Here is a 22,169-nt window from a genome sequence, read left to right as displayed (position 1 = left end):
AATGTGCCCAGAAAGTTTCATTTCACCGTAAACGACACTGAAAGGCAAAACACAGTAAACAATTGCTGCTTCCCGGAAGTGACATGCGCATAACGATATTTTTCTTCCGCCCCCTACCGGGCTTCCGTAGAAACTGTTACATAGCAGTATTTAGCTCAAAGCCAAAACGACGGACCGAGTTGCAATTAACATCTGTTACTACAGAAACCACGAAGACAGCGCGGAGAAAACTTTGTAAATAACGCAGAGAAATGTTATAAGTTGTTTCGGGGCGGAGTCGAGCGTAAAATTAGTAAGCAAAGCTATTTATTTTGGGGTTTTTTTAAGATAAAGTCGGACGCTGAGTGCACCGTTCTTTCCCTGCCTCCGTCCATGCCTAATGAAAAGACATCGAGATGATCCGTGTTTATGACTGCCGCTCCGAAAGCAGGGAGATTCGCAAGATAACTGTGGATACAAGGAGCTTGAACCTGAACGGCTTTCTTCAAGTTGTTCGCAAGGTAAAATTACCCCCTGTGTTGTGTGTGTATATATATATATATATAATTTTATGGCCATGATGTTTAAATTGACTTTTTCAAAGTGTCGAGCCCAGATTGGCTCAAGAAGACACATCCGGTGTGAAAAAAACAATGGCCAAATCTGTCTCTTTGCGACACCCGAAGAAGGAAGCAGCAGAAAGAAAAACACACAGCTTTTTCTCAAAGAACTAATAATGGCTAAAATCACCATTGTGAAAGCCTGATGTTTGCTGTGCAGTGTTCATTTGACTGAAACTGACATTGGAACAATTCAGACAAACCCTTCTACATTGAAGTATTGTTTGACTGAAGCTAAAACTTGGTTTTCACTTAATTATCTTCCAGTTTTGACAGTACCTCTTGTCATGAGTGAGTGCTAATCACTCATTTCTCTCCTGTTTGGGCTCCATGATGCAAATCAGACAACAAAGACTCTCTCTGTGTTATTAATGATTTTTCCCCCTTATAGATTTGCATGGTAAATCAGTAGTCAAAGCCAGCTTGTATTACTGAAACACTTCACGCCCATATATTTAGATTTGTCTAGATTCCTACAAGTCATTATATGTTGGAAAGGGCCAGGCTTTTATTGTTGCTGTAGCTGTCTCTATATACGGTAGTCTGACGGGTAAACAAAACCACATTACATATGTCTTGCCTTCATTAAAAAGACATTAACATGACTGATGATTACTTTGATAAATCTAGGACCAGTTTCCTGTCAGACATTGAATTTGTACACTTATAGAATCACCCTTGTCATTCAAACATATTTCAGCAAGTTCAGTTTTGTTTCCTCAGCTAATTGGGCCGTTTTATCCTCCATCACTTTGACACAGCTTCACAATATGTCGTGGGTGTGTGTACATGTGTGTGTGTGTGTGTGTGTGGTAACTATGGTATGCGTCCGACAGTCTTAAACTGTGTCTCCTGTGAATAAGAAAAAGATAACAGGTTATGTTTTTTTTTTTTTTTTACGCAGTTCACAGCATTAAATTGTGACAGTGTAATGAATTTCAGTCTAATTGAATCCCACCTGTCTGTAAAAAGTGCAAAATGTAAGTAAGTAACACACCAGCATTTTAACAAAGCACAAACATTTTATCACAGATAGGCGTACGAATCCCGATTCACGTTTGTGCGAGGCTGTTTTCAGCTAAAACAAAAAGGACTTATGAATCTGAAGTCATTGTACATGAAGAAACGTTTTGCAGAACACACTCGGCCTTGAAAGTTGTGTGAATGGGAACATTTTGACTCAAAACTTTGCAGCATCAAGGTCAGAAACCTTTAATTTCAGACAGTTCCTGTTTAGAAACGTTTGTTTTTTCTGTTGTGGCTCGTAAACCTTTCACGACTTCTTCTTTGCCTCAGGACGGTGGCAGGCGGAAGGTGGTTTGCACGCCACAAAATCATCGCCAGGCAAAATTGAAGAAAAGATGTCTTACATTTGAGATCATTCGCCTTCATTCTCGACACGAGATCAAAAAATTGACTTTTACAGCTTTGAAAAAAGTGACATTTTGTTTCCCCTACAGAACTTTGCTATCGCTTCACATGAGCTGTTTGTGTTGGTCACAACCGACAGAACAGTTGTGGATTCTAACAAATTTGGTGAGTAAGTCCGTCCTCGTATGCAGAACATTATAATGCAACAAATACAAGGTAGACATCAGTGTTCAATCATAGTTTTATTTATTGTAGAGGAGCTTCAGGATGGCTGCACCCTTTACCTGTTACGACATTCAGGCCAAGCCCTGCCAGCTGCAACTCAAGAGGACATCAATTTTGTGCCTCATTACAATACGCTGATCGAGAGCGGGACTTACGAATACTTCGCCGAGGGGCAGAAATCACTGCGTGAGTGTTAAAATGATCAGATTACAGGATTTTAGCTGTTCGTTGTTGCTCATAATGTTTTTATTTCCAGCATGCTCTCTTGCTGAGCTGGTGGACAACGCTCTTTCTGCCACAGCCAACAACAGGGAAACGAGGACCATAGAGATACGGATGGTTGGTTCTGCATTTGCTCTCCGTTTACAGTGAACATATTTAAATTTTGTGCCATTTAAACATGGATTTTGTGTCTGCTGTAAACTTTTCGACTTATCTTACCTCCCAGCTGTTTGACAAAGTTTTTGGAAAACCCGCAGTCATTGTTTTGGATAATGGCTGTGGGATGACCTCGAAGCAGCTCAATAACTGGGCAAGGTACAGACTCTCTAAATTTGCGAGGGAAAATAGCACATTTGAAAGGTTAGTTGTTCGAAATCCTCACATTAACACGAAATTGCGAAACTGTATTCATCCAGTTTCGAGTAACTCAGTCAGATTATGTTCTCGTTTCTGTTTTTGTTTTCTTATTTTCATGAAATTTAGCGAAAAAGAGAAATATGTTCGTCCTGCTCCCATACCTCGAAGTCTCAACAGTGATATATCCTTCTTTGGAGTTGGAGGAAAACGGGCCGTTTTCCACATCGGGGACTCAGTTAGAGTGAGTTTTAAACCTACTTTGAATCCATTAAAAAGGTGGTGTTGCTTCACAAGTTATGAAGAGTATTTTAATGACCTAGTAGAAATTAAATAAATCTGAATAATCTGAGAAACCCGGACAAAATATAAGCAAGCAATGTCAAACTGTAGAGGACAGCAAAATAATAATCAACTCAAAATAAATGTATATAATTACATTTTTTTTTAAGTCTAGCTGTGAAGTTCGTTTTATAGAAGCTGGTTTTAGAAGATGGAGTGAGCAACTTGACAGTAGAATAAAAGTGAAATTGTCAATTTGAACTCAGAAAATGAGATTAAATCACATAAAATCTGGGTTTTTTTTTTCAGATGATCTGCAAACCGGCAGACTTCCCAGATGTTCATGAGCTGGTTCTTTCAAAGGAAGAATTCAAGAAAAAGGAGCAGAACAAAGAGGATGTTTACAAAGGGACCATCTTAAACAGGAAGGTAGTGCTTTTTCTTCTTAAAACTTCTTGGCTGGATCAAATTAAGAAAAGCAAGCGGAATCTGACGCACATCAGACGATGTGACGTCACCTACGTGATGCTTCGCCCTCCCGTTCCAGCCTGGCGACTCTTCACACGTGACGGACGACGAGCGCTTCCTCCGCGACGTCATCGCTGAGGAAACGGGGAAGGAAAGCTTCACTGCTGTCGTCATCACGGGAGTCTGCCCTGAGCACATCGACTACCTGAAACAACATTTTGACGGGTGGACCAGAGAGCTAGCGTGAGCTCCGCCACTTACATAATACATAGTTTAAGGTTTTTAATGTTAAAAGTCATGTTAAGATGCCCCTCTCTTTGTCTTTTAGGCACATATATCACTACTACATTCATGGAGTCGATGGAAATGACCTGAGAAGCAGCTGTAAAAAATCAGATAATTCTGAAGTAAAAATTGACATTCTGGTGAGACAGTTTGTCTTTGAGTGGAGATCACTTTTGTTAGAGGCTACATATATCAACCAATAACTCCTGGGGGTTCCTTTTAATTTTGTGTCAGGTAACTTTACGAGAGAAGCCTCCTAAAAGCCCGCGTGTGAAGAATCTCCGAGAAGTGGCAGACGACATGCAGAGTCTGTACATCAACGCTGCTGCATCCAAGTTTGAGTTCGGGGCCTTTACCTCGAACGGAGGCCGTGTGGATGGGGTCGTTCGCTACCACCCGTTCCTCTACGACAGGGAGACTTACCCTAGAGATCCCTACGCTGCGCTAGGTAACGAGCTCTGCAGCTTAGTTCACTTCCTGAAAAATCCAGTTTGAAGTTCGAAGTGACTGTGGTTCTGTTTTGCAGCCCCTGTTGATGATGACGACTTTGAAAACGAGTCTGGCAGCCTGAATCAAGCAAGAGGGAAAAGGGACATTTTTGAATGTTATTGGAACGGTCGGCTCATCCCTTACACCACAGTTTCTGAGTAAATGCTTCCTTATGAGTTTATAATGGATGTGTGTGTGTGTGTGTGTGTGTGTAGGGGGGGGGGTATTTTTGGTGTGTATTTCTAAAGGTTTTACAAGGTTTTTACTTTCATGTCTCTCAAGCTTCCCTTTGTAATAGGAAGAAAGACGGCAGGATTTTGTTGCACTTTGCCATATTTTTCTCTTCGTCTTCTTAGTTGAGCTTTTATTTTATCAATTAAGACTACTCTTTTTATTTGCTTTGGTTTCCAGAATCTCTTTTCTACGCTTTCATCCACCTGCTCGCAATAAATTTAAACCACATTTGAACTAAGGTGACTACAGTGCGAAGAAAAGTCTTTGTTTTCTACCGAAAAGTTATTGTTCACATCTTTTCAAATGGTGTTCTGTGGAAAGATTATAAGCAATTGTTTTCTTACCTGTTGATAGATAGATTAATGATAGAATTTATATAGAATGTTATGGCTATTCGCCAGCGCAAATAATGGCAGCAGCTGGAAATATAGCACTTAAATGCAACCTGGAAAACTTCTGGCAGGAATATCATAATATTTCTGCTGGAATAACTGTGCTATGGAACTATGCTATTAAAATGAAAAGAGTCCGAAGTTGTTTTAAGACAGCAGAAACCTACTTTGGTCTTGACACGATCAGGCTAGCTGTTTGGTCATCAGTTCTGTCAAAATTCAACTTTTGAGGTCGTTCATAGAGCGATCTACAACAGGTAAGACAGTAACTGTTCATGACAATAGATCTGTACTTACATTTGTAAGTACAAGCAGCTCTAAAGAAGCAGAAGGATTGGCTTTTTACTAATCTGAAACGTTTAGGAAGTTTTATAGAGGCATTTTCAAACAGTTTGGAGGACATCATTCTATAGTAGAAGACATTTATTTATCCTGATTTTCTCAGGTTTTGAATGTAAATAAACCCCTAGTCGAAACTATGTCATAATGTTTGCTCAAAAAAAAAATGTGTGCATCTGAGCAAGAAAAACAATAATATATATATATATATATATATATCTTCACCTTGATCTATTATTCTCCCCCCTTTCTGTTTGTGCGTTCCAGGTTTGATTGGTGCTCTCGACCCGTTAAAGGTGCAACTTTACCTGAAGAGTGTTACTTTCGGATTTCCGGGGTGCTTTTTACCAATGACAAATTTCTGGTCAATGCTAGCAAGCTGAAGTTCATGGACCTGGAGCTGAAACTGAAGAGCAAAGAAACCATATTCAGTCCTGGTAGTAACCCTCAGGTGAGCATTGCTCTCGGCCTTCTTGATAATAAAAACCCAATGCAGCCAGTCAATCACGAAGTTCATGAATGAGCAAAAATTGTCACGTTTTGCAAAGTTATGTGCGTCTTATTTTCTGCATATTTTGCAGAAGCCATCAAAAAGAGGTAACATTCAGAAAGAGTTCACGCAGTGGCTTCAGAACTGTCACGAAAAGTGTGACAAGCAGGTGAAGTTTCTCAGCTACATCGAGACAATAACACGAACAGATATGTCGACCAAGAGACTGCAGCATCCCTGGGCAGCGTTCAGCTCCATCGAGTTAGATGGAAAAATATACAAGACGGGACAAGTTGTAAGGATTTCTTATTTATTAATAAGCGTGTACTTTTCTCCTCCCTCATGTTTAAGTACCTCGTGTTTTTATTGCAGGTGAAGTCTCAGAAAACGCTGCCAATTCTTTACGGCAGCGTTGTGCGATTTTTGCTGCACGGAACTCACGATTGCGACGTCTACGCCACAGGAGGGCAAGTGGAAATCAGACGTGTAAGGAAGGAACCCCCTGCAGCTCATTTGAGAAACTGATTAAAACTCAAATTCCCATTACCTGGATTTCAAAGAACATTTCCCCACCTGAAATAAATAATTTTATTCTTATCCATTTTTAAAATTGATGAAAACAGCGTTGCGTTTTGAGCCTGAAACTAAACGGGCAGTTTCTTTCTCAGGAGCCTAAAGCACTTTATGACAAGGTCACAAAGATCATACCCATTTCAAAGATCGACAGGACCGTCACTGACGAAAGCATCATGAAACACATCGAGAGTGATATCGACAAGTAAGTAGACACAATTTTCAATGTGACGTAGCAGGAGTAAACTTCTCCACTTCCTTGTGTTTGGTTTGGAAGTTGGTTTTAAGTTGGATGAGACTTTTTGTCTCTTCAGCTAAATTTCTGTTGTTTCCAGGCTTCCAGAAAAGCTAAGCGTGACCTGGCCGGAAGGGAACGTTTGGCCGAAAAATGCTGTTTGTCCCGCTGGTAGTCCTTTTGGTAAAGTGTAGCATTCTTTGCGTCCCTCATCAATTTAATTGGTTTTTATGACTTCGTTGGATAAATTTATTTATTTAAATAACCCACACAGACCAGCAGCAGATCAAGCTGAGACTTTTTACTTGTACAAGGGGTCCAGAACATCACAGACGGTGTACATGCTCTGTACAATTCCAGATCGGCCACTTTATTAGGTACACCTGTCCAACTGCTCATTAATGCAAATGTCAAATCAGCCAATCACATGGCAGCAACTCAATGCATTTAGGCATGTAGACACTGCCAAGGCGGTCTGCTGCAGTTCAAACCGAGCATCAGAATGGGGACAAAAGGCAATTTAAGTGACCTCGAACGCGGCGTGGTTGTTGGTGCCAGACGGGCTGGTCTGAGTATTTCAGAAACTGCTACTGTGATTTTTACCCATGACCATCTCTACGGTTTACAGAGAATGGTCCAAAAAAGAGAAAATATCCAGTGAGTGGCAGTTCTGTGTGCCCAAATGCCTTGTTGATGCCAGAGGTCAGAGGAGAAAGGCCAGACTGGTTCGAGCTGATAGAACGGCAACAGTAACTCAAATAACCACTCGTTACAACCGAGGAATGCAGAACAGCATCTCTGACCGCACAACACGTCAAACCTCAAGGCGGATGGGCTACAGCAGCAGAAGACTACACCGGGTGCCACTCCTGTCAGCTAAGAACAGGAAACTGAGGCTACAATTTGCACAGGACAATAGAATGTTGGAAAAACGTTGCCTGGTCTGATGAGTCTCGATTTCTGCTGCCACATTCGGATGGAAGGGTCAGAATTTGGCGTCAACAACATGAAAGCATGGCTCCATCCTGCCTCGTATCAACGGTTCAGGCTGGTGGGGGTGCAATGGTGTGGGGGATGTTTTCCTGGCACACTTTGGGCCCATTAGTACCCATGAGCATCATGTCAACGCCACAGCCTACCTGAGTATTGTTCCTGACTGAACCACAGTGTACCCCTCTTCTGATGGCTGCTTCCAGCAGGATAACGCACCAAGTCATAAAGTGCAAATCATCTCAGACTGGTTTCTTGAACACAACAATGAGTTCCCTGTACTCGAATGGCCTCCACAGTCACCAGATCTCAATCCCATAGAGCACCTTTGGGATGTGGTGGAACGGGAGATTTGCATCATGGATGTGCAGCCGACAAATCTGCAGCAACTGCGTGATGCTATCATGTCAATATGGACCAGGCTCTCTGGGGAATGTTTCCAGTACCTTGTTGAATCTATGCCATGAAGGATTAAGGCAGTTCTGAAGGCAAAGGGGGGTCCAACTCGGTACTAGCAAGGTGTACCTAGTAAAGTGGCCGATGAGTGTACTAGTTTCTTATCTGTGCCTCCAGCTGTTCTGTGGGTGGAAATGTTGAGTCTCTTCTGTTAGGTGAAAGTACAACTGCTCTGACAGCTTCCCCTAACAGTTCATCAAAGGTCACAGACTGATTATCCCCCTAACAATACAGTCATAACACTAAGAACACTAAATATATCATAATCATTTATTATCTTTAGCAGACTGCAATCTATAAAAGTGAATATTAAAAAATAACTTTCCTTTAAGCACATAGTTTATGGATGTTTACGTGTTATTCCATTTTTTAAAGGGCCTCTCAAGGTTGAAATTCTCAACAGGAACGGACACCCAATCTCCTCCAGGATAAATACAGGTGGCCAAAAGATGGGGATAAAACTGAGCATTCTCTTCAAAATAATTCATCACGGTAAGGTCATTTATGTCTCACAAATGAACACAGTTGGGTTTTTTTTTTGTGTGTGTGTGCTTAATTTAGCCAGATGTTTTATTTTTGGAGAGAAGTCATTAGCAGTGGTGAGACAGTAAATTTTATAGTAAAAATTGACATTAGTTTTATTTTACTCACAAAGTGTTTGAATTTTGTGCGATTTATTTATAGAAATATCAACCTGCCTGTTGACTGTATTGCTGTAAAACGCTACATAGCTTCTGCTTTCTTTTTTCTGCATCATTTACCTCTCCAAGTGTTATTCAACAAGGGATCAGTTCTTCTGATTAACCCTCCTGTTATGTTCGTTTCTGAGGAACAGGAATGATGTTACCGGGTCAATTAGACCCGGGGAATGTTTAATCATGCAGTGGTGTCAGAAGCCAAAAAAAAAAAAAATCCCCAGACATATTTTTGTATCTTTTTATTAACTCCATTACTAACCATTTTAATCAACATTTAGTGAAATGATGCTCTTTAACGCTCACAAATTAAGGATCAATGAGGATAATTCACTCATTTTACATTAAAAAAAATGGATATTGAGGTTTTTTTATGTCCACTGGAAAAATCTACACAGTAAAAAAAAAAAAACAATAATTATACTTGAAATTCATTTTTTAGAAATTTTTTTACATTTTTAATTTTTTGCTTTTTAAGGAAGGAAGTTCATAAATAAACTTGAGACACCTATTCTGTTCGGGTTGAATTGACCCGTCATGAGGATTCATATTTTAACTTGACTTAGTTTATTTTCACTTATTTTATTTCAGCTCAACCTTATCTTATCTCTATATTTTTTTGTTTTACACCTAGGTCTTAAAGGAGACAAGGAGGTTGTCTGTTTGGTTGCTCCGTATGTAGCAGCAAATCAGGGACACTGGTTCAGAAAAATTGGTACGTTTCTTTCTATGTTTTTCTATTTTAGTTACTTAGGGGCACTCATTTTTAGATGTAGATAAAGATTTATTTTTTCCGTCCTTTGCAGAAACTCTTACCAACTTGGGGAGTTACACACTGAAACTTAACACAGTGTTAAATGAAGGTGGTTCCACTGTCTACGGTGACAAGCAACTCCCGAGCTTCGAGCTCAAATTCACTGTCAAAGGTACTTGGACTCTGAGCTTTTAGTGTTTACGTTCCACGTTTATCATGCTTTCCAAATAACTCGGACACGTCTGCCATTTTCGTTGCTGTTAGAGGGCGCAGCGGAGAGCTTCACTGTGGGCGCGCTGAGCTCCACTCTTCGTGTGGGAGTACCATTCAACATTCCTCTGCAGATAAAAGACCGCTACAAACACCCGACAGCCCCTCCTCCCACGCTCCAGCCTGTGCTTGAATGCAGGTGGGTCGCTTCACTCGTAATCCTACATGTCTGTCCATCCAGTCATCTGTTCAACCATTCATTCAACCATTCATTCAATCATTCATTCATTCATTCATTTAGTGACCTGGAATTGACTTATGAGTCGGTGATCTGCAATGGGACCACATTTATCATAAAAGGTGTCAAAGCAAAAGGAAAAGTCCAGAATTACCAGCAATCCAAGGTCAATTTGAAGCATCAACAAATATAAAAAATAACTTTACAATTTGCTTGAAATTTAAAAACTAACTGCTGGATGTTTTTTTAAATACATAAGTTTTATTTTACAGAGTTATGACCTGAAAGTGTCACTGCCTGGTTTGAAAAATGATATGCAAACTATTCCAGTCAGTCTGCTTCCTGGTAAGACTGCCTTTATTTCAGAATTTACAATTAATAATGGTGTATGGGACCTTGATCCTTTTAATTGTCTGAAAAGTATTGCTTAAAAATGATCAACTAAGATGAAAGAACTGTTTTGAGTTAAATGCATCCCATCTTCACTTGACAAAGAACTTACTGCCTTTCTCTGTTTTAAGATAAATGTTATTTTTGCACACAATGTTGGAAACTATCTGCGTCCAGAAGGGTTCCTAGGTGGTCTAATGGTTTTAGGATTTTTTTTAGCTCTAGATCAGTAAGTATGAAAAGTGAAAATTAGCATTTATGTTTTCAGGATTTATTCTAGGTTTTAAAGGGAGAAAATCTGAGCTTCTTAAATTAAAAACCATAAAGAAAGTGCTTTTCACATTGATTGTAGAAACATTATAGTGGCTGTAGTCACCATAATGTCACCTTTGGTTTTTGTTCTTCTAACACATGAGGCTTTAAAAGTGGCCCAAACTCAGTGGGTCATAGCACAATCTGGGAATTTTAATCTGAAAAATATGGAATTTTAAAATTGACAATGTGTAAAAACCCCATTCCTGTTTTTGCTCCTGTGACATCCCACCGTCTGTGGTGGCTCTCATTTGTCATTGTGTACATAAATATCTTGGACATATATTTCAGGGAGTCCACATTCACTTCACGTGAAACCAGACACAGACCCAATCAAAGTGGAGAATGGAAACCAAGCCGCTTTTAATGTTGAAGTCCACGACGTGGCCGGAAACATCACCGCAAACCCCAAACAGATCGTTCGCTGTCAGGTATTTACATCCTTACGCTGGCAAGTTATGTACTTGTTTAAAAAATCAGGATTTTATTTACTGGATCAACTTATGAGAAACCGAGTCTCGTTCAAATTGAACATCTGGACGAGCTACAAGCACAAAATATTTAAGCTCAAATAAAGTTTTGAGCTTTTAATAGAAGAAAGGGAAATATTGCTTTCCAGCAGCACCTGTTTGATGTGTTTGTTTTAGATTCTTTTATTTCTCTGTGCAAAAGTTGCTTAGAACAGTTTTCTCACTTTATCATTTTTAAGGCATACATTGTGTTATTTTTTTTTCATTCATATTTTAACTTAATAGAAAGCTATATGTTCATTGCTGTACGTAGTTGACTTCTCTTTTGTGTTTTTGTACTTTTTCAGATTCCAGGGCTTCCCTTGGTGGTGGCAGACTGCAGCAGCTCAGGAGCAGGGCAGCTGATGACTAAATCCATAAACGTTATTATAAAAAACGGGGAGCCACACATGCTTAAAGCTGAATTTGACCTGCCTGTAAATAATATATAAAAATAAAGTCCAGCAGTATGCTCCTAGCTTTAAGTTTGCTCGCAGCGTTAACATTTTCTTTGTTTCATGTCAGAGTATGAAGCACATAGCGCCAGTCGTGATAAATCTGAAGGTCATGCCCAGCAGTCGGATCTCTCAGCTGAAGCTCTTCTGTCAGGGGGAGGAAAAGCTGGAGCTGAAGAACGAAGACAGGATTGAGTGGCAAGCAGGAGGACTGCTGCAGAATCTGTTTTATAAGCTCTATGATGAGTCTGTGGCCGATGTGCGAATCACGGCTGAAATAGCCTCCAGTATTAAGGTGTGTCTTCTCGCCATGGCAAATTATTTTCTAAATGTCAGGGATGTTTTTTTTCCTCACGTCTTTTAAGAATCGTTGTATTTGACTGTGTTTAAGGTTAACTGGACACCAGATGTTAACCAGAGAAGTTTGGTCGGGGGGAGGCTGCCTGATGTACAGGTTCCCACCCAGGCGATGGAAGAGCATTTCTACCAGGTGTCCTACCAGGACCTCAGTTCCAGCTTCACCATCGTGTAAGCCATGACAGATCCCCTCGATAAGCTAAATTACAGCTGTGTTCTTCTGTTAGGAAAGAGCAGAAACAAAATTACTGTTAAATGTGTTACACTGTAAAATCAGTCATGAATTTGAATGTAACTACATGCATGATATATTACAATTTGATAATTGTAACTTTTAAACTACAACTTTTTTAACCTGGTTTCTCAGATGTTACTGAGGAACAAAGTATGCAGAAAATCTTTCTATTCGTGTTGTCTCTTGCCTCTTCTGACTTCAGTTTTAAACACGTTAGAAGCTTTCATGGACTGGAATGAAAATCCGATTTTTCAGTGCTGGTCACAGGTTGAAACCTTATTCTGAAAACTTATGTCTGCCGAGTAATCTGTGTATTCCTACTATTGTTGTGCATCTCTGGTGTGGGGCTGATATGATACACAACTCAACACTGCAACACATTTGAGTCATTAGGGATACACGAGCGAAAACCGATATGACACAATACCGTTCAGCCTTTAATTACAATAGGATACAATTCAGTAGGAGTTTTGATTCATGACATTTCAGTTCAATCTGATACAATATAACAAAACAAAGGAATGAAGACGAGGGTGCTGCGAGTAGCAAAAAGCTTGGATGAGAAGCTTAGGGTGAGGATTCGAGGCGTCTTCCTCCCTCCCGGACACTGGTGGTGGAGGCCGAAGAGAGGAAGGAAGCTCGAAGGAGCTGGGAATATAAGGATGGAGAAGGGGCGGAGGTGGGTTGAAGTTCGGCTGGTGAACGATGAAGCCATGGCTGAAGGTCCTTTTTAAACGAAGGCTCGCTCGATAATTGGTTAAGACGAGCCGCGGTCTGATGCTGATAGGCTGCGGTAGAAGCGCAGGACGCAGCGATTGGGTGATGCAGGTGAGGCTGAAGCATATCTTCCAGTTCGACTTTACGCCTAGGCCTCATTACAGCTAAACAACAATAGAAGAATAGTTGTCCGCTAAAATAAGAGTCTACAGGAGATGCATCCTTCATACACAAACGTGACCACACTAAACCTGCTTGCAGACTTTTTATCTAATGATTAAATTAATCCGACTTCATCAATACAGAGATGTAATAAACAAGCTTAATATATCTGTAACAATTTAAATGTATTGCTTTTTTTTCAGTTCTCCACAAGAAGGTACATGCAGGTATTTTCCTTATGATAACCTTATTTGTTTCTTGTTCGTAGGCCTCTTCCGGATGAACCAGCCCGGCTGAAAGCAACTCTGCCCCAGAACACACTGAAGCTTGGTGAAGTCTTCTCTGGGCACATCAGTATGTTTCGCTCATAAGCACACACGTGTATAAATAGTTTAGTTTTTTATTATTTTATTTAATATTATGAGACGTGCTGCGTTTTCTTCTAACAGCTTTGGAGCTCGTGGACCAGTATGACAACGTGACCAGGGGGCTGACCCCCGCCTGTGTGAAGAGCATGACCGTGGAGGCTGAGGGTCTCGACGCATCAAGCATCACCTTCAAATGGCAGGTCGGGACGCTAAGACACAAATCACAATGCAAAGTCTGTGAGACGTCAGCTGGTTTTTCCATCTCTTTGCTGTGTACGCAAATGTGTGTGCAATCCAAACCAAGAGCAGTTAAACCGAAATCACAAACTTGACACAACTTGCCCGCAATCCCTCCGTGTACGCAATAAACCAATTTGTTTATGAGCATAGCTCATTATTTATTCTTGTTACAAACTAAACCTGTTCTGCTTCATTCATCACTCTTCTGTCAGTAAAAAATCTTTGCATTCACGTATGTATGTGCGTGTCTTTTCTGCACTTTGTGCTCACGTATAATGTTATAAAATAAAGCCAAAAGGCCAATAAAGCTGCTCTTTTTTTATTGTTAGGCAGCCGAGCAAGTGTCCATTTTTTTACTAGAGTGCATCTTCAACAGCAAACATTTTAAAGGATAGTGTCACAAAACAGTAAGACGATTTTTTTTTAGAGATGCAGCAGACAACCAGATGCTGTTCTGGTTGGACAATTATTGGTATATGTGTTTTTTTTTATATGTCTTAGGTTTGTAAGTTTTTTTATTTGATAGCAGTTGTTTTTTGCCTATCCACCCAATTCCTGGTGCTGCTGCTATAGGTATAATGTACTTTTACACAGATGGCTCACTACATACAGGCATTTGTTTCCAAAAAAATAGTTCAGGCACATAAAAGTTGCATGCTTTTTTTGTGTGTGTGTGTGCGCAAACATCTGTAACTTTGTCGTTGTAACGTCAAATTGATTCTGACCTCTCAAAAGAAACTAGAATTAAACAATTAATTCATCTGGTTCTTAATTTGCTTCGAATATGCCACAAATGGGTAATTTAAGGTAACTTTCCAACAACTAGAGTGAGCCAAATGGGCATAGTCTAATACTTTAGTGTTTTAATCCTGTCACCAAAAGGTTCAAGGTGTATGTATGAGTCACGCTAACAGTAATAAAACCTAAATAACACAGATAAGGAAAAGGCTTCAAATTCAAATTGAAAGTCGTTCGTTCTTCTCTGCCTGGATAACATGAAAGCATTCCTAATACAGAGAGAAGCGTCTCTGAGGTCAAAGATCAAGGCAACGCCAAGAACTTAGGAGCTCTGATTTGCTGCATGTCAGGTTTTAGCCCTTAAGATTAGAAAAAAGGCTAAATCTTGGTGGTGCAGAAAGGCAAGACCTTCATTGTCAATCAACCAAACTTATAACAAGAAGTCTGATTGCTCCCCCACACAGGTGTCTGATGTCCAACAGGAAGTAACATGATGGGTTCAGGGAAAGTTCATGGACTTTTGGCCGTTGTTCACTATCCCACCTGATTGTTTATAATAAACTGCTTTTCGAAATTTTAGACGGCAATCCTGCACATTTGCAAATATTTTAAGGTTGTGCTCCCTTATTTGTTTGGAAATCATAGACAAAAGACAGAGCGTTATCGGTTTATCTTGAGGCTCTAAATGCTTGTTGCGAAATAAAATGGTTACACAGGCTCGTAACACAATCGGATACAATTTAAATGTATTTATTTTTCAATAATTAGTCCGTGTTTGGAGCCAAAGATGATGACGATAAGTTGTTTTATTGGCCCCTTTTTTGACAGCCTAATGAGTTAAAGAATATTAGGAAAAAGGTGTGATGAGGTGTGTTTTTTTCACATTAACAAACTTGCAAGCTGCTTCCTTTAAAGATCCTTTGGTGTTGGTCCTGTGCTAATAGAGTCTGTATTTGCTCTGAAAGTCTATTTTTTGTTTTTTCTCATTTGTGAAAATGTGTGTTTGAACAGAGCAGTGATTGAAAGTAAAATATATACTGATGGAGTCAAGTTCTGACAGCTGATAAATCTCTGTGTGTGTGTGTGTGTGTTTCAGGAGAGCAGCAGTTCAGTTGCAGTGACTGGAGTTCGTTTCCACTCCGGGTCTCTCGGGCCCAGAGAGATTTGCTTCAACTACAGCACGTATACAGAACGCGTCATAGTTAAACTGACTGCAGGAGTCCCCTCACAGCTGAAACTGGTCAGCGGACCTGAGCAGGTAAAGAAATCCTTTTTTATTTTAGGTTTTTTTGTTTCCACAATTCTCTCGAGGTTGAATAGTTATACAGAACCAATTTTTTTTAATGTTTTTGTCAGCCTTTGCAGATCTTGAACGGTCACGGCATCCCCACACCGTTCCTGGTCCAACTCTGCGATGAGTGGGGAAACCCGTCTCCAGACCAGAGAGTTGTGGTCGAATTAAGGTCGACAATAAAGGTTAGCTCAACAAGCGTTAAACACATCAAACCACGCGCCATTACGTTATTATAAAGGCTGAATAAATATAATGCGATCTTGTTGTTGTAACAGGTATCAACAAATGTTATGTCCCAGCCTGTTGACGCAGAAGGAAAGGCCTCTTTCACAGTTAATGGTGTGAAAGGTACAAAGTAAGTTGTGCCTGTTTTACAATAATGAAAGTCTTCATTAATCTGAAGTAAACATGCTAAATAATTACATGGTGTTGTCTTTCCTTGTTTCCTGTTTTCTTTAACCTTTTTGGAAGAAGTTGTGACATGAAAAGGATAGTTCAGATGTTTAAAGTAGGGGTCTGTAGAAAGGTTATGAACAGCTACTATCTTACCTGTTGCAGATGGATTTTTAAATGATCTGACTTTAAAGAAATAGTTTAATTCTGACTGGTAGTACGAATCAGGCTAATATCAAAGTAGATTCCTGCCATTTTAAAACAGCTCAAACCTTTGAAGTTTTCTGGTGTTTTTTTCTTTATAAAACATTACCGTCATGTTTGCATTACACAAATGAATAAAAATAACCAGACCTGACTTTGAATGTTGCAGCTGGAAACCTTTTCTTTATGAAAATGAAATAGTAAAAATTGGCCTGAGACATTAAAGTATTGAACTTCCATTTTCTTGGCATTTAAAGAATCCAGTCAGTTCTGTTTGGATACATCTGGTTCTTTTCCCTCACCTAAGCAGAAAAAAACATATTTTAAATGAACCTGAACTAGGACAAGAGGCACTGTTCCACCACTCACAAAATAAACATTCACGGCTCTTTTCTTCCACTAGAGGGTACTATCAGCTGGAGTTTAGAGGTTCCTTTAACAGTAAACCCATCCCTGGTCCATCAGTGAACCTCACTGTCATCCCCGATCCCAACAAACCCGCCCAGCTGCAGGTGAACTACAACACCAGTGCCACTTTTTGTGCTGGAGGCACTTTCCCTGGTTGGTTGCTTTTTCTTAATTTCATTTATGCAGTTTAATTTGTGCGACAGTTCAGGAAACTGAGGTCAACTGTGTGTGTGTGTGTGTTGTTTCAGTGTTCTCTGTGATGGTGGTGTCCGACGAAGGAAGTCCGATTACGACCTTTAACCCCGCTGATCTGTCCATGCTGCTGTGGGAGGGCGTGTCATCGCCGAGCACATCAGGGGTGAGGAACGGACTTCCAACAAGGAAGGAAAGCTGCCCTACATATAGCTAACCTGTGCTGAATATTACTGATTCTTGTCTCATGTCCAGATCACTGAGCTGAAGTGCAATAAACCCATGGAAAATGAGAATAAAGACCGTTTTTACTTTAGGTAACATCCTTTTAAATGATTCTGCTCTGTCTGAAATGTGTTGGATGTTTAAATTAATAGATTTACATTTTTAAAACGGCCTCTTTACTTCCTACCAACTAAGACCCTTAAAATCAATCATTACCAACTGTGTTTCTTCGCAGAAATAAACCGATCCCGGAACGTGCTGGGAAGCACACCATCCAGTTTTTGCTGCGTTTTGACCAAACAGAAGTTCTGCACGGTGCTAAGGTTGGTTTCTGCAACTCTGACATCAATTAATTGGTTCAAAACGGAGAAAAGGAGCCCGTGGAAACACCAAATCCAAGCTCAGATTTGGATCCCGTTAAAAACTCCAAAACGTCTTCTAATGAAATAAATAAATTAAGGATGATTAGTTATTATGTATTATGCGAAGGTTTTATCTCCATTTCGTTAAGACTTGGAAGTATTACTTGTTGAAAGGTTTGCAAGACTAACCTCAGTGCTTTTTTCTTAATCTTTCAGATGATCATAAATGTTGTGGCCAATCAGGCTGTCAAACTGGGACCTGGCTCTCAGCCACCGACCCCTGCCGTTTCCTACAGTACCGACATCTCCAGCCGAGTCCTGGTTGAGAACATGACCCTGAAGATAATGGTGAGCTGCGTTTCTCAGGAGGCTCCTCTCATTTCAGACGAACAGAGAAACTCTCATGGAGTTCCGATTGATATAATACACTTCCAGAGCTTTAGTTTGTGTGATCTGTTGCCACACCGAGTTATTTCTTTCATCCCAGGATAAGTTTGGTAATTCAGCCGGTCACAACCTGAACGGGAAGGTGGTTGTCTCTATAAGATGTGCGGATGAACAGAGCAGAAGCCTCCCTCTGTTTGAGGGGAAAACGAGCACCGTTCAAATGAGCTTAAACAAAGGAAGTGTCCACATTAATGTGAGTAGCATTCCTCATAAAACATCCATTTTCTTTTAAAGAACGTGTCTTTATAGAGCACTGCGTATGGTATTAATGCTAACAACTGTCCTCAGAGACTGGCGATCATGGAGAACAGCCCCGGTGAGAATGGCATTAGATACATCGTCGTCTTAAAAGCCGAAGTGCCGATATGTGCCTCGTCCCTGGCTCCTTTTGAGCTTCCCTTCCACTTTTACAACGGTAACAAGGCTCTTCTGGTATAAAACTGCTGCATTAATTGATGTGGACAAAGAATTGAAGGGTGGAGCTTTTACAATAAAACAGCATTTTTTTTAACGTTCAGTAAAGTTTGTGGAAGTAAAAATGAACATCTGTGATTTCTGACAGTCTTTGTGATCGTTTTCTTGTCTCATCGTTATTGAATACTTTATTCTGTGATCATGACCCAGAAACAAGACAGTAGTGCTCAGAGACAGCCTTACAGCAGAGGGCTGGGAACGGTGTTCAGAAGCATGAACAAACACAGAGGTAAACGTTTAAAGTCACCATCTTGTTTGTCTGCTTTCCTTAGATGTTGACAATCGAAGAAAAATGGCCGAACTGTCGAGGAAGAAGGACGAGCTGAGCGCCGCTGTCGCTCGAAACGAAAAAACGCGTCACACGTTAATGGAGCTCCGGGGTGCTTTGACAAGTGAGGTTTCTTTTGTGGCGTTTACACGTCGGATGTCTCTTCCATCAAAGCGCAGTTCACCGCTCTGGGATTAGACACTAAAGTGACCTTTCGATTTTGAAACCACCAAGACGTTTAAACTACAATCCTGGCCCTCCTCGTCATCTGTTTGTGTGATTTGTAGTGCCTGATCTTGGTTTTAAGTCTTTCTCTTGTCCTAGCTCAAGTTCAGAACACGTATAATAAGGAGTCGGCCCTGAAAGATGAGCTGAACAGAATAAACGTGAGGATTACACAGTCTTTACCTGTAAGTGCTGGAGACTGCTTTTAACCTTTTTTTTTCTTCTCTTTCAGTACTAGTCTTGCATATTTTTTCTAAATAACGGATTTATGGATGTTTTACTCTATATAGATCCAAGATATTGAGAACTTACTGAAAGAGAAGACGGCTGAAGTTGAAAGGATTGATAAAATGCCCAGGAGAGTCTGCAGCATCTCCAACAACTTCAGCGGCCCGGATGTTATTGGAATGGTGACGGCATTGCTGAAAGTCACACAGCTCTTGTTTTTTAATTTAGGAGGCGTGCGTTTAAACAGTTTTCTGAATTCAGGTGGGCCACCTGGCCTTCATTTCGGATAATGATGCTGCGGCGGTCATCTCCTGGCAGCTGGGGAGTGACATGGACTGTGTGATCACCAGAACGACAGAAGCAGCCAACAGGATTCACCACGACTCTGCGGGCACTCAGCAGGTCATGGCCTTTGACAGCATCTTTGTGCAACAAGGAGACAGGTACAACGATGACTGCTAAATTATGTGCTTTTGTCAAATAACTTCATTAGTTTCCCTTGGAGCCCAGTCAGTCCCTGCAGGTTAGATGACTGGTTCTTCATTTGGTCCTGTATCAGTCAGTATTTTTTAACTCAGAATATCACAGCAGCAGTAATTAAATTATTTAGTTGCTGATCCAAAGCAACAATAACATCTGTACTGATGTTAAAAGAAATTATCCTACAAGCAGTACAAGGTGAAAACCTCAAAGTACATTTATTGTGCAAATACTGGTGACAGTAATTAATGTTTACTCTTATGTATTTAAAATTACAACAGGTTTTTTTGCTCAGGTGTATGAACTTTTCGATAACATTGTTGCACTGGTACAAGCAAATGGTGTTTAAAATATTATTATTATTATTTAGAGAATGTCTGCACTGTTTGTGTAATTGCTTCTAATGCCAGAAGGGGGAGACAAAGTGCCAAAGTTCTTTGAAAGGTGTTAGAGACACTTTTTTTTTTTTTAAGAGTCCATTACAATCAATTTTGATGTTTAAATGCTTGTATTTCTTTTCTCCTGTACAGAAGTAGTGATAGTTCTGAGTTGAAGTTTAAAAATCTTAAACGGGTTTAAAACTCTGCCTGTAACGTTTCAGGACAAAGACAAACAAGTGATCGATCCTGAGTGCATCATAGTGTTTACAAAACTGAGAACAAACACATGCTTTATTCTTTCTATACGCAGTTAAAAAGTGAGCATGCGTGAAGTCGTTGTGGAGAAAGGTTTGGAGTAATAAAAGATTTGAACTGCTTGCAGATCGCTGCCACACATAAGTAACGGCCACAAACTTTTCGATCCTCCTGGACACCCGGTTTACGCCAAGGACTTGCTGATTTTCCCGCACGAACAGCAGAAATGTAAAATCGGTGAGCCATTCCGCGTTCAACTCCCTTGTTCTGTTAAAAGTTGTTTGTTGTGTCAGAATTATAGTTGGTGTAGATCTGTAGGTGCGTCCCGGCTCTCTGTGTGTTTGCTGTTGTTGGGGTGTTTTCCTTCTTGCCCCCACCACTCCAAAAGGCCTTTGGGTAAATGTTTCCACCTGGAATCCAAACTCACATGGGGGGAGGGGACTCCTCCACAAGGGCTTTGTCACTGCAGTGGAAATAAGGCCTCTTTCAGCAAATTAAAATAACGTTTTTCATGATTACCTTCAGTTTGGGGGGTTACTTTTATATAGATAAGAGTGCTTTACAACAGCTTTTACATATGTCACTTCACATGTGAAAGTGTCCTGCTTGGGTTTTCTTTCCAGTCTTTAAAACCCTCCTTGGAAACACTATTCTGATGGACGACCTGGATTCTGCAACCGCCTACAGGAAGGAGGTGAGTGATCCTCGTTCGGCAGAGCGGTGCCCAACCAAAGGTTACTTATCCTCTGAATGAGCTGTCGTCTGCAGGTTGTGAGGAACAAAATCTATTGTCCCACCATACTGACCCGAAAGGGGCACAGGGTCGACTCCAGGGGTAAATTCGGAGGTGTGCAAAACAGAGCCCCGCCCATTCACAAATTAAAAGTGTTGGGCGCACCGCTTCCCCGTCACTACTACCTGCTGAAGGAGCAGATAGGTAACAACCCGTAAAAATCATTTTTAAAGCTGGTATTTCACGCCCTGCTCGGTCAGATCGGGCTTTGAGTTTTTCCTCTTTTGCACAGACGTGCTCTGTCAGTACCGCTCGGCTGTGGTGAAACGAGAACAGGCAGAAAGTGATCTGAACAATCACTTAGCATCGCTGAATTCACCCCAAATGAACCAAAAGGAGCGAGAAATTGAGGAGATAAAAAGGCAGCTTGAGGACATTGACAGACAGCTTGGTGAGGGTTATTCTCTTCCCCCCTTTTCTGTTTACTTTTAGTGCTGTTTCTGATTGTTGTGCGTTCTTCCTGCAGCATCAGCGACAGTCAGACAAGGGAAACGAGGTCCTGAGAACACCGGAGAACCGTCAGGCGTCGTGACAAAAAGACCAAGGCAGACGCCCAGAGATCCTCCACTGGGGTTTTAAAGCAGCAGACTTCTGACATTTGCTCTTTTTTAAAAAAAAAATATCTATACCTATGTCTATATAGATATAGATATTTTACTTTCTGTTTTAATGTTTTTGTCATTTTTGTTTGTTTCAGTGCCAAAATAGTCAAAACTTTCTGCTGGAGTTCTTTACAGAGTTTGACAGATTTCAACGTATCTGAAGTTTTTGTTGTTTTCTTCTTTATTTTTATCTTAAAACTCAAAATCTTTATTTTCTCTGTGTTCATATTTGTACCGAACAATAAAACAACACTGTGAACTATAAGCCTAAATAAAATCCTTCTTTGGTGGATCTGAGCAGAGAGGCACGATTTACGCACAGAAAACTTTTGTTTGTTTAAAAAAAAAACCAGATAAATCCAAACCTTTTTCTAGATTAAATAGGTTTATGTTCTGGAAAACAGCTGGATTCACAGTTCGTGTGAAAGAAAAAAGAAAAAATAAAAAGGTCAGTTTAGTTGTATGAATGAAAAAGGAAGCTCCACAGCTGTCACGCACTCAGCAGCGAACATGTGTGCGTTGGACGNGGGGGGGGCTTCTGTCAGCGCTTGGAGG

General features: G+C 40.5%; 1 protein-coding gene across 2 annotated transcripts; it reads left to right on the top strand.

The window, feature by feature from the left end:
- Positions 1-363: 363 nt before the first annotated feature.
- Positions 364-21,879, top strand: smchd1 (structural maintenance of chromosomes flexible hinge domain containing 1). Of its 2 annotated transcripts, none has more exons than XM_017406739.3 (47): positions 364-500; positions 2,060-2,135; positions 2,226-2,381; positions 2,452-2,534; positions 2,644-2,777; positions 2,901-3,015; positions 3,363-3,482; positions 3,601-3,764; positions 3,850-3,946; positions 4,041-4,254; positions 4,333-4,453; positions 5,528-5,711; positions 5,845-6,045; positions 6,123-6,236; positions 6,419-6,528; positions 6,659-6,741; positions 8,380-8,496; positions 9,334-9,414; positions 9,506-9,625; positions 9,718-9,862; positions 9,965-10,067; positions 10,174-10,246; positions 10,895-11,034; positions 11,421-11,549; positions 11,638-11,862; positions 11,959-12,095; positions 13,307-13,392; positions 13,488-13,606; positions 15,481-15,642; positions 15,741-15,860; positions 15,954-16,033; positions 16,679-16,836; positions 16,932-17,041; positions 17,131-17,192; positions 17,336-17,423; positions 17,679-17,810; positions 17,950-18,102; positions 18,198-18,324; positions 18,656-18,775; positions 18,976-19,061; positions 19,167-19,286; positions 19,366-19,547; positions 20,347-20,456; positions 20,843-20,913; positions 20,988-21,156; positions 21,245-21,403; positions 21,479-21,879. In XM_017406739.3, the coding sequence occupies exons 1-47, from the start codon at positions 396-398 to the stop codon at positions 21,589-21,591; spliced, it is 5,874 nt and encodes a 1,957-aa protein (XP_017262228.1). In that variant the 5' UTR covers positions 364-395; the 3' UTR covers positions 21,592-21,879. The 2 variants fall into 2 exon arrangements, with proteins under 2 accessions (XP_017262228.1, XP_024859607.1); XM_025003839.2 differs by having other exon boundaries at positions 5,842-6,045.
- The last annotated feature ends 290 nt before the right edge of the window (positions 21,880-22,169 follow it).

Source organism: Kryptolebias marmoratus, linkage group LG21 (genome assembly GCF_001649575.2).
Source record: "Kryptolebias marmoratus isolate JLee-2015 linkage group LG21, ASM164957v2, whole genome shotgun sequence".
NCBI classification, from domain to species: Eukaryota; Metazoa; Chordata; class Actinopteri; order Cyprinodontiformes; family Rivulidae; genus Kryptolebias; species Kryptolebias marmoratus.
This window is presented reverse-complemented; position numbering and strand designations above follow the sequence as displayed.